This window comes from Arvicanthis niloticus, chromosome 10 (assembly GCF_011762505.2).
Source record: "Arvicanthis niloticus isolate mArvNil1 chromosome 10, mArvNil1.pat.X, whole genome shotgun sequence".
NCBI lineage: Eukaryota > Metazoa > Chordata > Mammalia > Rodentia > Muridae > Arvicanthis > Arvicanthis niloticus.
The window spans coordinates 47,499,985-47,516,759 of NC_047667.1; the positions used below are offsets into that span (position 1 = coordinate 47,499,985).

Genomic DNA, 16,775 nt, shown 5'->3' on the forward strand with positions numbered 1-16,775 from the left:
AACCCCTCAGCCAATATGGCAGCAGTTTTATAGAGATATCAAGAAAATATTATGATATTTTAACATTAAACCTACACTCAGGACAGAGCCTATATCAATTTATGTCACTGAAGAAATATTTAATGTTTGTTGAATAAGTAAATGAGTTAATAACCAAACAACACTATAAGATAAATATTATCTCCACTTACAGATAAAGAAGTAGTAGTTCATAAACACAACTAAATGACAGACTAGAAAGCTAACTAGCTCCTTACCTAGGAACAAATCATTAGTATTTCCACTTACTTTGTCATGTTAAAGTCTAAAGAGTGATGATGAAATCAGCCAAGCCCTGGAAACTCACAAACATGAATTCCATCAATAACAAAGGACTGTCAGGAAAATCCCAGACCTCCTGCTAATGACTCTTACCACTCAGAACTGGCTTTTCTAGAAGCGATGTGAGGAAAGGAAGAGAGCATCCCCAGCCAATGACACTGCAAGCTCAAATTCTCCACAGAGCAAGAAGTATAGCCTGAAAAGAGGCAGGCCTTCTGCATAAAGACACCCCAATGTCAGAACGCCTCCAGTAATGCTACCAATCCACACTCTAACTTTAAGGTAAGAAAACTGAGGACTAGACAGAGGAAAGAATTTACTGTCTGTTGAAGAGCAGTCCACCTGACATGCTGATTTTATATGTAACCTCTAAATCCTTATTTCATCTGTCAAAACCCAAAACACATACAATCTAACAAACATAAAATGAGAGGTAATTCTTTTACAGTCAAGTGTAAAAGTCAGAATATCATTTCAGAACAGATGTTCCAGCAAATAAACATCATTAGTTATTAGAGTTGAAAATATCCATAATAAGAAGCATTATGTTTTTCAGAACCTTTGTTCAACATGACATCAGATGTGCCAATAGATATTATTTCAATTATTCAAACCTTACTAATTTTGTTTTATGAAATGCCAATCTAGAGCTGGGAATAGTGCTCATGCCTATAACCTCAGCATTTTGGAGGCTGAGGCAGGCAAGCTGCTATCACATATGAGACCAGCCTGGGCTACAAAATTAGTTCCAGGTCAGCAGGAGCTACAGAGTGAAAATCCTCTCTCATAACACAGGAAGACAGGGAGGCAGAGATGGGGAGAAGTGTGCACTTACTTTATGTACTCTTGGTGTCAATGTTATTTCCTCAATAACTATCATACATGACCTTGTTTAAGATCACTTTAAAATGACTATCATATGAGCATTTCTTTTATAACATTGGCTTTTCTGCATTTTATTTTTGTTTTATTTTGTGTAACTGCCTCAGATTGTTCCTTATAATTTATCACATATGGAGAATAAGAAAATTCAAACCCATCCGTGTGTCCAGTGCTGCTGACTCAGTTGATTTTTTAAAATTTTTTTATTGGTTGTTTTCTTTATTTACATTTCAAATATTATCCCCTTTCCCAGTTTCCCCCCCAGGAAGCCCCCTATTCCATAACCCCTCCCCCTGCTTCTATGAGGATGCTCCCCCACCCACCCACTCCCACCTCCCCACCCTAGCATTCCCCTACACTGGGACATCAAGCCTTCACAGGCCCAAGGGCTTCTTCTCCCATTGACAAGGCCATCCTCTGCTATATATGCAGCTGGAGCCACGGGTCCTTCCATATGTACACTTTGGTTGGTGGTTTAGTCCCTGGGAGCTCTGGGGGTCTCATTGGTTGTTATTGTTGTTCTTCCTATGAGGTTGCAAACCCCTTCAGCTCCTTCAGTCCTTTCTATAACTCCTCCATTGGGGATCCTGTGCTCAGTCCAATAGTTGGCTGCGAGCATCCGCCTCTGTATTTCTCAGGCTCTGGCAGAGCCTCTCAGGAGACAGCTATATCAGGCTCCTGTCAGCAAGCACTTCTTGGCACCCGCAATAGTGTCTAGGTTTGGTGTTTGTATATGGGATGGATCCCAGGTGGGGCAGTCTCTGGATGGCCTTTCCTTCAGTCTCTGCGTGGTGCTCCACGCTTTGTCTCCGTATTTGCTCCCATAATCTTTTAAGAACTAACCTACTTTACAGAAACCCACCTACTTACCCAAATCTCCCATTTACCTGATTCTCAATGGTGCCTAATAAGACTATACATTCAATCAAGTAAATGTTGCATTTTCCAAGTTCCTATCTCTACATTCCTATTCTTTAAAGCCTAAAACAAGTTTAAAACACCAATTTTACTGTGTTTCACAGTGCTTGATTATCATCCCAAAACTCTTGGGATCAATCTCCATTGTCACATAAAACCTGATATGATACCATATACCTACAACCCCAAGACTTGTAAGATAGAGGCAAAAGGATTTAAAAAAAAAAAAATCTAAGGCAATCTTCATCACATAGTAAGGCTAAAGCCAGGCTGAGCTTCCAGACCTTGCCTCCAATATAAATAAACAAACAAACCTTCTATACATTTTGACACTAGAAAAAGCAGAAATCATTATAGGAAACAGATTTCCAAATGTTGAGTAATGTACTGGGAGCTGGAGAAGAGAGTTTGGTTTGTAAACTGCTGCCACACCTGAGTCTGACCTCTGGCCTCCACACACATGTACCCCACATACATGGACATGCACATATATGCACATTCTCAACAAAATACTGAACAAGCAATAAGACAGGCAAAATTCCACAATTAATGGACAATGCTAACAAGCAACAAAAAACAAGAAAAGAAGAAAAAAAAGAATGCAGGAAAGATGGGTAGATGGGAGATAGAAGAGGGGAAATCTCATAAAACATTCAGAGAAGTTTGGAAGACAGAAATTTTGAATAATACCCGTATAATGTTCTTTATAATATGCTACAAAAATATTTGACACAATAAAAACTGATGAAAACTATCAGCTAAAATAATAAAAGATAAAACCATGGTAATTTCAAAGTACCTACTACATGAGGCTTCACTGAGCTATGACACATTCTTTTACTATAAAACGGTGAATGGCTCCTCAATTTACTTGCTGATATGGTCACATTGCATTTTGCATATTATAGTTACAAGGCCAAAAATATTATAAAATTTTGGAGACTGGGACTACTAACAACAACAACAAAATACATGACAAATTTTACACACTAAAAACAGACATTTTATAATCTGACACTATTAGAATTTATATTATTTTCCAGTTACCTTTTTCATTTAATATAAAACAAAGATTACATGTTTTAATGCCTTTCAAACACAACAGGACTAACATACATATGAACTCACAAAGACTGTGGCAGCATATACAGAGCCTACATGGGTCTAAGCCAGATGAGGTTGCAGACATGAGAGAAGTAGATAAAGCTCCTACCCCTAACCCAGTAGCTAGCTCCAATTGACAACCACTCACAAAAATAAATAAATAAATAAATAAATAAATAAATAAATAAATAAATAAATAAATAAAAACCAATCTTCTCCAATGGTGTCTCACTGGGCATACAAACTATAGTTAAGGGCTGGCCCCATACCTAGCAATAGTTGGCCAACACAAAATTAACTCAGTGGTATTTGTGAGTATTTTTGGTCTCATAGTCCTTTGTCTGAACAGTTTTCTCCTTACTGGTCTTTGTTTACATACTGTGGTTTCCATTTTTGCATTTTTTTTAGTTTTCTGTATGGGCATGTGCTCCTGCTTGTGCATGTGTGTCTCATTCCTCTCCCTCCCCATACCCTTATTTTGTCCTATTCTGTTTTGCTTTTATTTTCAACTTGCCTGTTTCTTTTCAAAAAGGAAAGAAAGGAGGGAGAAAGGGAGGAAAGGAGGAAAGGAGGGAAGGAGGGAGGGAGGGAAGGAGGGAAGGAAGGAAGGAGGGAGGGAAGGAGGGAAGGAGGAAGTAGAAGGAAGGAAGGAAGGAAGGAAGGAAGGAAGGAAGGAAGGAAGGAAGGAAGGAAGGAAAGAAGAAAGGAGAAGGGAGGGGAGGGGTGGGACAGGGCAGAGAAGGGAAGGAAAGGGAAGGGGAAAAAGGGAAAGGCAGCTTGGAGTTGGATGGACAAGGAAGTGAGGAGGATCTGGAAGGAGATGAAGGAGAAAAATTGTGATCAGAATAAGAATCAGAACTAGATGAAAAAGGGAATCCATTTCCAAATTTCAAAATTACATCTTCTAAGGTGACTAATTTAAGAATGCAATCTTAAATACCATGACTGATGATCAAAGTGAGAAAAGTCAACCAATGTGGGTTACTAAATGTGGCAAACAGAGATCACCATTAGATACAGTTAGATTTTTTTTTTAACTTTATAAAGCATAGAATATTTGTGTTATTTATTTTGGGGAGGTGATGTTGGGTTTTGCTGTTCTTTGTTTTATTTTGTTAGGAGATTAGTGTTTCAAATAACTGTAGATAAGAGAAGAAACCTCTGTCATTTATTGATTATTATTTCTATTAAATATGGCCACAGTCTACAGGCACTTGAGTTCAGGCTTATTAAGACATAATAACTTGTGCATTATCAAAGTATACAGTTTTCACACATTCCATTGGTTGGCTTCACATACCACTTGATTTTTTTTTTTTTTTTTGAGGAATTTTATTCTTTTGGTTGTGAGATAAGGGGGTATATTTGCATATAAAAATGAAGGTAGATGGCCTGGGGCTATACCACAATTGGTAGGCAGTGGCTGGCGTGACCAGGGCCCTAGGCTTGATCCCTAGCAATGCATAGACTGTGGTGGCATACATCTACAACCCCAGCACTCGGGAGGTAGAGACAAGCAGAAGATCATCCTTAGCCATGTTTATCAGTGTGAAGCCACCCTGGGATATGTGAGACCCTGTCAAGAGAGAGAAAAAACAATGCTACTATACAAAAGAACAAAAACATCCTACCTGTTTCAACCTCATAAAGAAAGTCTCTGTAAAAGTCTTTCTGCTGAAATACCAAAATCTCTCATTTGCAGGGTATACACGAACTACTGTCTCCAGGAGAAAGCGGACTGGCTCCACCACCTCTGTAACCACCATGTCCACTGCAACAGTCATGTACACCCGCTTATCTGCAATAGGAAATTTCTAGGTTTTATTATTCCTTCATTATTGAAGAAAATAAAGTGTATTAAGTTACACATTAATTATATATCTAGACAAGAATATTTCCTTCTAAATATTTATTTTTAATACTTTCTAACCATTGAACAAGTACATAATCAAATACTCCAAGAATGTTCCTCAGGCACTGATTATTCTATCATAATCAAGAATCTAAATCTCCTGGCAGATGTTTTACTCCATCCTCCAAATCAGATCCTTAATATAAAACACAAATACTATAGTAAAACTGGAAAAGGCCTGGTGTTGAATTCCCAGCAATGAAAAAATAAAAACAAATAAAATTTGAAGATAAATCTTACTCTAAATTATCAGGCTTCTTAGACAATCACTAAAAAATCAAAGATGCATTCTTTCAACCTGAAACAGAAATGAAAGAAACTGATAGGTCCCTGTGGTGACTTCAAACTAGAGGAAATGCTCAACCCTGTCATGTTACACCTGTATTACAGAGCACTGCTGACATAAACATCTCTGTGTAGTATGAATTAAGAGAAAAACCTCTAAGAACTGTCAATACTTCCACTGTTCATGAACATATATATATAGTCTCAAGAAATAACTAATTGAGCTGGGGACATAGCAGAAAATAAAGTTATCATTTCAATGTTCTTCACTAGAAAAGCATATTTTGCTATTAGTAATCATTGATGCTTCCTATCTTTAGTCAAAAGTCAACTGTGGGTATAAAATAAGGACTTAAATAAATAAATAAAATTAAAGATGAAACAAGATGATTAATGAATTATATTCTAAACATACAATTTAACAGAATGAAATAAAGCATTTTCAATAAAACTATAAATCAAGTAAAACTTTAAGTTTAGTTTAAGGACAAATCAAAGATCTAAAGTCTAGACTGAGTAATTAATAAAAATGTAAGTAATATACAATTCTTAGTTTAAAATGATAAACAAAGATACACAAGTTTCCAAATCTGTGTGCTTACATATGCCATCTTCCTCCATCACACTCACCCACATAAAACACCCACTTCATAGCCATACACAAAGCACTACAAATGCTTTTCACAAATCAAATGTGAGCAATCAATGTGACTTTCAAAGAATTTGTTTCAACTAATAAAGTTTTCCCCACAACAGCATGAAAATAACACAAAAAGGAACTTCATAAATATTCATGAACATTCTAAATAAATATATCTTCAATTTAAATAGGCATTAGTACTTTCGAAAAATGTAATAAAACAAGATTGTTCACAATGAAAAATTTAAAGTAATAAAAAATATTTTAAGAAAAGTCACCTTTCGGCGTTTCTTCATTAAGAGCCAGAAATATCGGTGCATTGGGGTTCCACACACCCGTGATGACGTAAGCTCTCCCGTCATAGCTCTTCCCCATGGACTCCTATAAAAGTTCAATCAGGAATGTGGATACTATGCACAAGGAAAATTATCACACTTTAAAACTATACCCTTTTAATGTAAACATTAACTAACTAATATTTACATTTAACTAACCATTTTAATATATTAAACCTACATTCAAACCTACATTCAAACGAGACTTAAGTTTTACTATAAATTTCCCCATGCAAAAGCATTTCTTTGAGTATTGTTATATTCTAGCTATCTTCAAACACACGTTCAATATAAAGACATATTCTTCTTGCATGAAAAGAGGTGTACCCATTCATGCTGAATCACAAAAGCATAATGGTAAAGTTATATTAAACATGATTTTTGTTTGTTGTCAAAATATCTATATATAAAAGACCACAGTGTAAAATTACCTGCACTAACTGTAGTTCCTAGCACCAGAAAAGAAACACAGACACCCACACACAGACACCCCACACACACACACAAAAATTACCTACAGAAAGAATAAATTAATAGCAAATCACAGAAGAAAAAATGGTAATTTTCTCTCAATCTTCTAATATTTAATGGTCTTAAATGTTACTATACTTTCTGGTAATAATGTCTTCAAACTTAATCCTTCTAGTACCTATAACTCAGTAATAAATCACTCTGAGGAGACTTTATAAACTACAACTGTATCTCTCTCTCTCTTTTTCTCTCTCTCTGTCTCTCGCTCACTCGCTTGCTCTCTCCTCTCTCATCTTCTATCCCACTCACCTCCTCCTCCCCAACCCTGCTCTCTCCTTCCTCCTGCTCTCCCTCCAACTTAAGTTTTTATCTTTTCTCCCTATCTCCTCCATTTTAATGTTTTTACTTATCCAGCTATAGACTCTTACTAAAACTAGCAAGTCCTACAGTGAAAGCAAGACCATATACAACTTGCGCATATGTGTTTCAGAGAAAGTGAGACAAAATGGCGCCTTGTGGAAGAACGCCATCAAAGTGTGGGAACATGTGCAAATGCAAAAGAATGCTATCTATAAAGCCTTCTGGGGCTTTTCCTTTCCTCATATTATAATCAACAAAAAAGAACCAGACCAAAACAAAGAAAACTTCTTTTTCATTATTAAATTTTTCCATTCCTAATGAACACGTCTCTGAATTCCTGTAAAATATTTTTCTAGTATATTACTATCAATTTGATAGTCAAATTGTATGACATAAGGCCAAGAATCCTGCATTCCAAAGATGAAGTAACTGAAAGAAAACCTACTAAGTAATTCCACCCTAAAGACAGTCATAAACTCATCCTTCCTCTCCTTGATACATGCACACATGCACACACGCACACACGCACACATGCACACGTGCACACACACGTGCACTCCTCTAGTGCTCAACTACCCTATTAACTAGTCCCCATACAGAACAGGAATAAGCTTCTTACCCAAAGATTTCTGTATACCTGAATGTTTGCTATGGTAGACTAATCATAATCTTTCAACTAACAAATACAAGAAATTAGGCAGTATGCCATAGAAGCTTAAAGATTTCAGCAAATTGGAGCTGTGACAAGCCACATATAAAGTAGAAAAAAAAAACTATGAAGCTAAAATATAAAGAACAGCAGTCAAGTGTACTAGTTAACAGAGAGACAACAGAGAAATAAAGAAAAAAATCACTAAAAACCACTTTTAGGTGTACTTGCGCACAACTACAACCCAGGACTCAGGAGAGGATTCTGAGTTACAGCCAAGCTTAGGCTATACAGCAAGATCTTCTCAAAACAACAACAAAAACCTTTAAAATGATGTATCATCCAGATAAAAAACAGAGGTAGATGACAGGAAAGGAAGGAGAAAGAGAGAAATCGGAGAATAAGATCCATAAGACAGGGAATGTACAAGGGTGGCAAATAAAAGAAAAAGTAGCAGTTTGTCACACACATCCAGATGGACCCCTCCAGGAGATCTTAACACTGTGTTCTCCACAGATATACACTTTCCAACTGTACTGGATTACAATATCAAATGTGGCATATTGTTGATTATAAAGACCCTCATACTCTGGAGTATCTCTAGGGCTGGAATTTTACATTGTGTTCCAGCTCCACAGACCTAGATTTGCAGAGTTTTCTGGGGTTTGTAGTATTTTTCTGTTAGGCTTTTCCTCTGTTGTCAACAGTTATAGTCAGAATCGCCTATCTCCTTTCTACCCTACAACTCCCCTGACCAAAAAAAATTCTCATTGTTAGCAGAATACGGAGTCTCTGTTACTTGTACTCTTCATTCTCCAACAGAAATAGTTGTATTACATGTGATTTTATTTATGTGTATGATAGTATACACATATATAAATATAAATGAAACTGTGTTTATGATACATCTATTAACAGGACTTAGAATCACCTAGGAGACAAGCCTCTAGATGAGTCTCTAAGGACAATTCCAGAGAAACTGAGGTGAGAAACACCCACCCTGAATGTGTGAGACACTAGTCCATGCTCTAGGGGTCAGGACTGGATAAAGGAGTGGGAGAGTGCCAGCAAATCCTGCCCTTTGCTTCCTGGCCTGTCCAGATATGGAAAATCGCACCGAATGTCATTTAATTCTACCTACTCTGCCTCCTGTACCCTCTTACACTATGAACCACTTTCTTCCCTTACACTGCTTTTCACCTTCTATTTTGTGATAGCAATGAGAAAAGTATCAAACACACTGTCACTTGTAAGTATGACTTTCCATTTTATGAAAATCTTAAACCACAATAACATGTTTAATAAATTATAAAAGTCTCAATTCACCTAATTAGAAAATATGCATAGGGAAGAAAAAATACTACTTAAAAAATTGTTCAACACACCCAATAGATAAATACCATTATTGTACCATTGGGAATATCTTGCTGAGTGAGTCATTGTTACAGTTTGTCAGTTCAACAGCTGGGTCAGATAACAGATTACTTTTCTCCTCTGGCATCTTGCACAATTGGACTTAAGGCCCATGTAATGCAAGAGAACTCGTGCATGGTACCATAAACCTAGCCATACACCCATATGTAGTGAAGTTATAGATCATAAAGGAAAAAAATTACTACTATCATTTTTCTACATCAATATAGCTTCTAACTGCTCTCTAAACATTTATTGTTATACCTACAGATAAATATAACTCTCAAACTTCATCAAAAAAGCTTTTGGCAGCAGATAGGGACTACTACAAAGATCCACAACTGGTCAGAATGCAGAGAACAAATGGCCATGCAGTACTCAGCCCTAAATAGAATATCTACAGCACAACCCTACACCTAAGGCTCAGAGAACACTCGGGGAAACAGAGAAAAGAGTCTAAGAGCCAGAGGACCACTAGGCATGACAAATATGCTACAGCCATGAAAATACAACACTATCACTGCCTTAAAAAAAAAAAAAGACTTGCATAATGAGCACAATGCTGCACATGCCATTGGAGATGGAGGAAATGTCACAAGACCCTACCCATAGTAAGAACAGTGGACAGTCAATGGTAGTTATGAGAGAGAAATCACTATTTTCCAGCAATGAACTTCCCAACTCATTATCCAATATCAAGTGATCATCCCTAACCATATGTACATACCAGCAACACAATGTAACACTGAACAAGGAAGGGGCTGTGAACGTGCACATGTGTATGTATGAACATAACAACAGCAATTACAGAAGAGATTATGAATCCAAGAAAGAGTAGGAGGAAGAGAGATAGAAATGATGCAAATACAATGTTTTCAAATATGAAATTTTAAAAATAATTTTCATCATAACAAATTGCTCAGTATGAATAAAAAACACTTCACAAACTGGTAAATGTAACATGCATGCCTTTTCAAAGTCTGTTAAAATAAATGAAGTGGCAGAAAGCTTGTTTTCAGTTTCACATGACATTTGGGTATGTCATAGGAACAAAAGTATGAACATCTTACTCTAAGAGCAAAACAAAAACTATTTAGGCAAAATTGCAAAGAATATAGCCTTTGCTTATTATAAAGAATAACCTGTCAAAACCAGAACTACCTCCTTGGTTTCAATATACAGTACTGAGTTCCTTTTTATTAGACAAAATCTAGCCAAGGTGACACATTACCATAAAGTAAGATAAATCAAGAAGATTAACATACCAGACAGTAGTAAATCACAACAGTTGATATTAAAAATGCAAAGCCTAGTACTGCCCAATTGTTTGTTGTGCAGTTAACCCCTCCTCTGTTTTCAGGAATATGAATACTGCCTAGGTCTCTGATCATGATAACTCAAAAACTGGAGTCAAATTACACGGATGTGACTAAGGAGGCTCAGTGGTTAACACCACCTTTATAATTCTATAATCTCACTTTAGGTTTTTTGTGGAAATCTCTAGCAATGATTCACCTTTATCCTATAGATTCTGAAAGGCCATAACGAGAACCCAGATTCTTAATTTTTTTAATAATGTCTCAGTACTCTCAAAAATAATTCCTTATGGAATTCTCATGGCTAAAAATGTTATGACTTGCTTCTAGAAAGCCAACATTCATTATTGATGTGTTGTAGAGAAAGGTAAGAGAGATGGATCTCAACAACTCATCTCTACTAACACATTCAATGTAACTGGCTGTCCTCATGTGAGCTATCCAGGCAGTATTTCCTCTCTGTGTCCATGGCATCTACACACTGGAGAAAGCACTTAACCACCGTTACAATTACACACTCAAAAGGTCTGATTCCACCACGACAATAAGTGCTCACAGCTACTAAGAACAATATTTTACACAAATCTAAAACCCAATGTGTCACGTAGTATTTGGCATACAACTAGGTTCTCAAAATTTTCAACAATGTGTTCTAATATTGCTAGAAAATTAGTGCTGACATAATTACCATGAAATAATTAAAAGAAAAACTTCCCAGACTGATATTTAAATTTTATTTATGAAACACAGTTGACGAGAAATATATAAAATATTAAAAACTAAACTCACAAATTAAGGAATTTTATACTTACTCTAACGTATTTCTGCAACATTCTAAATCACCAGGTGAATGTTCATTAACGGCAGCATCAGAAGGCACTTCTGTTTAAGAGTTAAGATGCCTTGCTACTTTTACAACAAACACTAACCCCCTGAGAATGTATCATTAATCTTTTTTTTTGTTGGTTGGTTTATTTTGTTGTTTTTTAAGACAGAGTGTCTCTGTGTATCCCTTGTTGTCCTAGAACTAGTTCTGTACACCAGGCCAGCCTTGAACTCACTGAGACCCGCCTGCCTTTGCCTCCCAAGTGCTGGGATTAAAGGTTTGCACCATCACCACTGGCTCATTAACCTTTTAACAGCATTCTTTAAAGAAATCTAGTCAATATCCATTGCTAAGTACAAATTAAAGAAAATGCTTCAAAGAAAACAAGTGTCACAGAGCTGCAGTTGACTGTGCATAAACTAAATGAAAGTTACGTGCACTTTGAAGACATTTGCTTGTTACCTTAGGCTCAAAGGAGAGACTTGTTCCTAAGAAACCAACTGGCTGAAGGAGGTAGGCCCTGTCACCTTAGCTTTTGCCCTACAGACAACTATTTGTGTACAAACTTTCTTTCTTTCATATATAAGTTTAAGTTTAGTTTCCGAATTTAATTACTTGCCATCACAAAATTAAAATAAACAACTCTAAAAACATGACAAAAATTTAAAATATAAAATAACTGCCTTCTGTACTTGATTAGGACACTTAAGGTTTTCATTACCATATCCAGTAAATGCATGTCACTGTTCTTCACGTTTCGACCTGGGCTTAATAACATTCCAAAACATCTGAAAATATTGGGGGAAAAGAAAAGGAAAAATAAGGTATCAAGAAGAACACAGAAGTCCAGTGAGCAACAAGCCCTTACATAACTATATAATCTGAGGTTTGTACTCACAAATAGCTTTGTTTTTCAAAAACACAATAAATAAAAACCCAAGATACATAACGAAATTACATACAAATCATAAAGATAAGGTGTCAAAATTCTCAGGTCTTTATTTTACATATAAATAACAAAGATCAGAAATTGTCCTAAAACTTATAATAAATTAATAAGATATAAATTAGTTCCTAGAAAAATAAAGATTTTATTTTCTTTATAGTTATTCCAAAACTACAGGTCATAATTAACTAACCCAAACTTAATTCCTAGTAGCACATTAATTAATGAATGAATTAATTAAGTTTGTAAAAAAAATATTTTTAATATAAGAAAAAGACACTGTGTTCTTTCTGTATGGAGCTAGATTAACAAAATAAAACTTCTAGTACCTGGGTCCTCGTGAGTCATATCCACCACACAGCATGGCAGCATTATATACTCAGTTACACAAGCTTCATCACTAACTGCTCTATCATACTGTTGACAATATTACCCAATACATGATTAAGATTATTACCTATTGCCCATGCTTCCTGGTGCTAACATAGCTTCAAGAATCTTACCAACACTACTTTATTGGAAAAAGGTTTTCATAAGTTCTAAACATCTGCTTTTTTAAAATTTCTAGGCTATTATTAACTCTACTTTATGGGTAAGCAAAGCCATGTCCAGATCAGTTAAACAATATATATATTGCTATTAAATAGGTCTTACAACTCAATATTCACTGTGACCTGTCCAGAGTGTTCACTGTCATTTTTTCAATAAACAATTACACTTAACAAAGTTTTTAACCATATAAATCCTAAAATATAAAAATATGCCATGCAGAATTATATATAGGGAGTAAAGAATACAACTAAATAAAACAAACTTTGAAAATTTAAAAAAAAAAAAAATGCCAGGAGCTTCATAAGGAGCTCAGTGGTAGGGAGGCTGCGTGGCATCCATGAGGTCCTAAATTTGATCTGTATCAACATTGTAAAACTATAGTGTTGATTTTTATACTGGAGCTACCAGTCTACACTTAATTGCTCCTTCCTCTCATGAAAAGGCCTGCTTTCTAGAAGCACATTTCTACACAGTATGACTCCACTAAGTTGTGATTATACTTCCTGTGAGCACTGGGAGTACCTTGCTCCAGGTTTCCTTTTGGTGTCTGAGAAAGTCCATAACTATACTAACAATAAAGCTTATAAACTCAGATAGTAATTCTCCAAATACATTCTTGAACTACTGAAAAAATAGTAAAAACCAATTTGTTCTAATATTCCAATTTTTAACTTACATTATCTCCTTTAAATTTATGTAATTTTTCTATCAGTTCTTCTTCTGTGGCCTTAGCTCTTGTTAATAATAATCAATAATGTAATTGTTGTTCTTGTGTTTATTTTGTGTCCTACATTCTCCTGCCTGCTCTGCTCTCTCTAGCATATCCCTGGGTTAAGTACGTCTTCCTAGATTTTAAACTTTTTTTAGGTTACAAATATGAAAGTACTATAAAAAATTTTATACCTATTTCCCAAGGCTCCTGCCTAAATCAATGCCACAGTTTTTAATATATCCTCTCATCATTTAGTTGTTTTGGAACATATAAAGTGCCATACCATTACTTTCCCAGTCACTTGGACATAAATGGTAAAACTATAATTCTTACATTATCTTGGGATAATAATCCTATATTACAGTTTGCAACAAAAAGATATTGAAAATTCATATTTCCCTTAAATAGTAATACTTATCACCTTAGTTCAGTGATCTCTGGTGAACTCCTCTTTCCCTGGCTTATAAATAAAAAATACTGCCACCAGCCAGCAGTATGACATTTGAGAAACACCTAATGATTACCCTTGGGCCTCTGCTTTTTCATCTAGAAAACAAGAGAGGATCAACAGAAGAACTTTAACTCCTCCAGAAATAAAACTACAGATTTTTTAATCAAGCCCTATTAGTAATTTCCAAAATTATACTCCATAAAAACACATAAGACTTTTTATGAACACCATGAAAGTATCTATTAGGAATAAATATATCAGGAAACATGATAAGGTATTATTAGTAACATAATACCTAATGTCAATATTATATGGTTCTCTGGGGATTTCAGAGCTTTCAACTTTCTTTAATTAATTCCATGAGCAAAGCAGGAAAGGAAACTGCTGTCTCACCTGTATTCTCGATAAGTTCATAATCCAACAGGAGAGAAAAAATAAGTAAACAAGCAATCACTGTTAGATACGGTAAGTTCTGTGATGCCAGTGTAGTATGTGTATGTGTGTGTCTTGTAGGGGTTATGGCTCATGATGGTAGGTGCCCTTGAGCTGCAGTTCAGGTGGTTCTGTGCCAACTGATATGGGTGTTGAGAATAAAACTCAGGGCTTCTGCAAGAGAGGTATGCTCTTAACTGCCAGCCAGCTCCCCAGTGCTCGCTTGCTTATTTGTTTGATTGTCTGTTGTTGAGACAGGGTATCCTGTATTCCAGGCTGACTTAGAACTGTTATGTGCATTGAATTATAGATAGTTTTTGGTAGGATGGCCATTTTTATGATGTTAATTCTACCAAACCATGAGCATGGGCGATCTCTCCATTTTCTGCTCTACTAAATTAAAATAATATTATTAGGGTTTTTTTTCCCTCTTCCCTCAAAAGGTTCCAAAACTCTTTGTAAATACTTTTTATCTTCTCCAACACTTCCATTTAGGTGGTTGAAGAGAATTCTCAGCAGCTAATGCCTCTCTTTCCAGCCAACCTGTGTTCAGTTCCCAGCACCTACTTCAGATGGCTCACAATCAATCACCTGCAACTCCAGCTCCAGGAGGTCTCATGTCTTCCCAAGTGAAAAAGCACACACATGATAGACACATGGACATATACATAAACCCTTTTTAAAGCTTTCATTAAAAATGAAGATAAAATGTTATTAACTAAACAATGTTTTATTAGTAGAAATAAAAACAATTTTAAAAGCTCCCACAGATGTCAAAGAGAAAGGCTTTGGAAAGAAAAGCAAGATGCTCTTATTCACTGCTGCCTTATTAGCAAGCTATATTCTTACCAAGGTAAATACTACACTCTAGCACTCTGACAAAAGAAAAAAGAAAGAAAAAACTTGCATAGCTCTTGCTTTGGTATAAAAAAAAGTCTATACATGAGAAACCTGGAATGAGATAAGCACATGTTAAAAACTACCACGGGGAACGTGTTACTTTATCAATTTCACGACAGTTAGGGCTATCTAGAATAATTATGTGGGTTTTGTCAGCTTGTTTGTTTTGCTCCCTCAGAAAAGTATTAGAAGCTTTATCTATGGGACTGGCTAACAGCATTAGAAACTAGTCCAATTAACTGAGATTCAATAATGAGATATAGCACACAATAATCTGAACAGGAAAGGTGTACTATAAAGAAATACTTTGGGGCTGGAGAGATGGCTCGGCAAGTTAACAGCACCTATTGTTCTTCCAGTGGTCTCAAGTCTGACTCTCAGCATCCACAACCACCTGCAACTCCAGCCACAGAGAAACCAACTCCTCTAGCCTCTGAGGGCACCTACAGTCATGTGCATATATCCCTACGCAAGCACATAGACATAATTAAAAATTATTTAAAAATTAAAATTTTAAAAAGAATCATGTACTGTAATATGAGGATAAAGGGAAGGTATCCCAAGTAAAAGTAAAATTGAAAAGGATGGAAAAGATCTTTCCCTGACATTCAGATCATCCTATAAAGGCAGAAGTAATTGCAGCCCTTTAGATAGCACAGTTTGCTGTACCCTTCAGGCAAAGTCAGTAAACTGGCAGCTAAGTGTGGTGGCAGAAAACTAAAGAAAATCAAGATTCCTGATGCCAACCCATAACCAACGTAGTACAGAGCCTAGAGCACATTATGTCTATATTGAGAGGTTCGCTGGTTGTCTCACTGTGCCAAAGCCAAAGGTATGAGATAATGGAGAGACTGCATGCATGTGCAACTAGCATCCAACATCACTCCCAGATCTGTGGCAAAAACAAGAAAAACAATCACAGCACATCAGAAGAAAACACCTTCTCCCTGAAGTGTCCCTCCAGCACCCTCTACTGTCAATACTGAATATTGTGTTTTCTGGAAAAGAACTATCTAAAGCTCCATGGATCAGGTATGAGAGATCTGGAGACAAGAATAAACTGACAAGTGACATCAGAATACTATAAAGATTTCACAACTTACACAAATATTTAAACCAACAAATTTAGAAATATGTACTATAACATAGTAATATGCTATTTACAAAAAAAAAAAAAAAAAAAACAAAAAAAAAAACTAAGAGGTCTGGAGCCTGTAGATTTTATTAATGTCAAATTGCTACTTATGATATTAAACTATAGCTATGCAAGGGTTTCCATTGGTGAGAACTGGATACCTGCACATGAAACCTCTCTACAATGTTGATACAATTTCCTCTAAATTTATACTT

The 16,775-nt window shown here is 35.8% G+C and overlaps 1 protein-coding gene across 3 annotated transcripts in view; it reads right to left on the bottom strand.

The window, feature by feature from the left end:
• Rabgap1l (RAB GTPase activating protein 1 like) overlaps nt 1–16,775 on the bottom strand; it is a 551,680-nt gene that overhangs the window by 451,717 nt on the left and 83,188 nt on the right. For all 3 annotated transcript variants that reach the window (XM_034512812.2, XM_076941454.1, XM_076941455.1), the window contains exons 8-10: nt 12,154–12,220; nt 6,341–6,443; nt 4,857–5,023 (exon numbers count right to left, since the gene is read on the bottom strand). In XM_034512812.2, the coding sequence (XP_034368703.2) occupies nt 4,857–5,023; nt 6,341–6,443; nt 12,154–12,220 (337 nt within the window). The remainder of the gene's footprint in view (nt 1–4,856; nt 5,024–6,340; nt 6,444–12,153; nt 12,221–16,775) is intronic.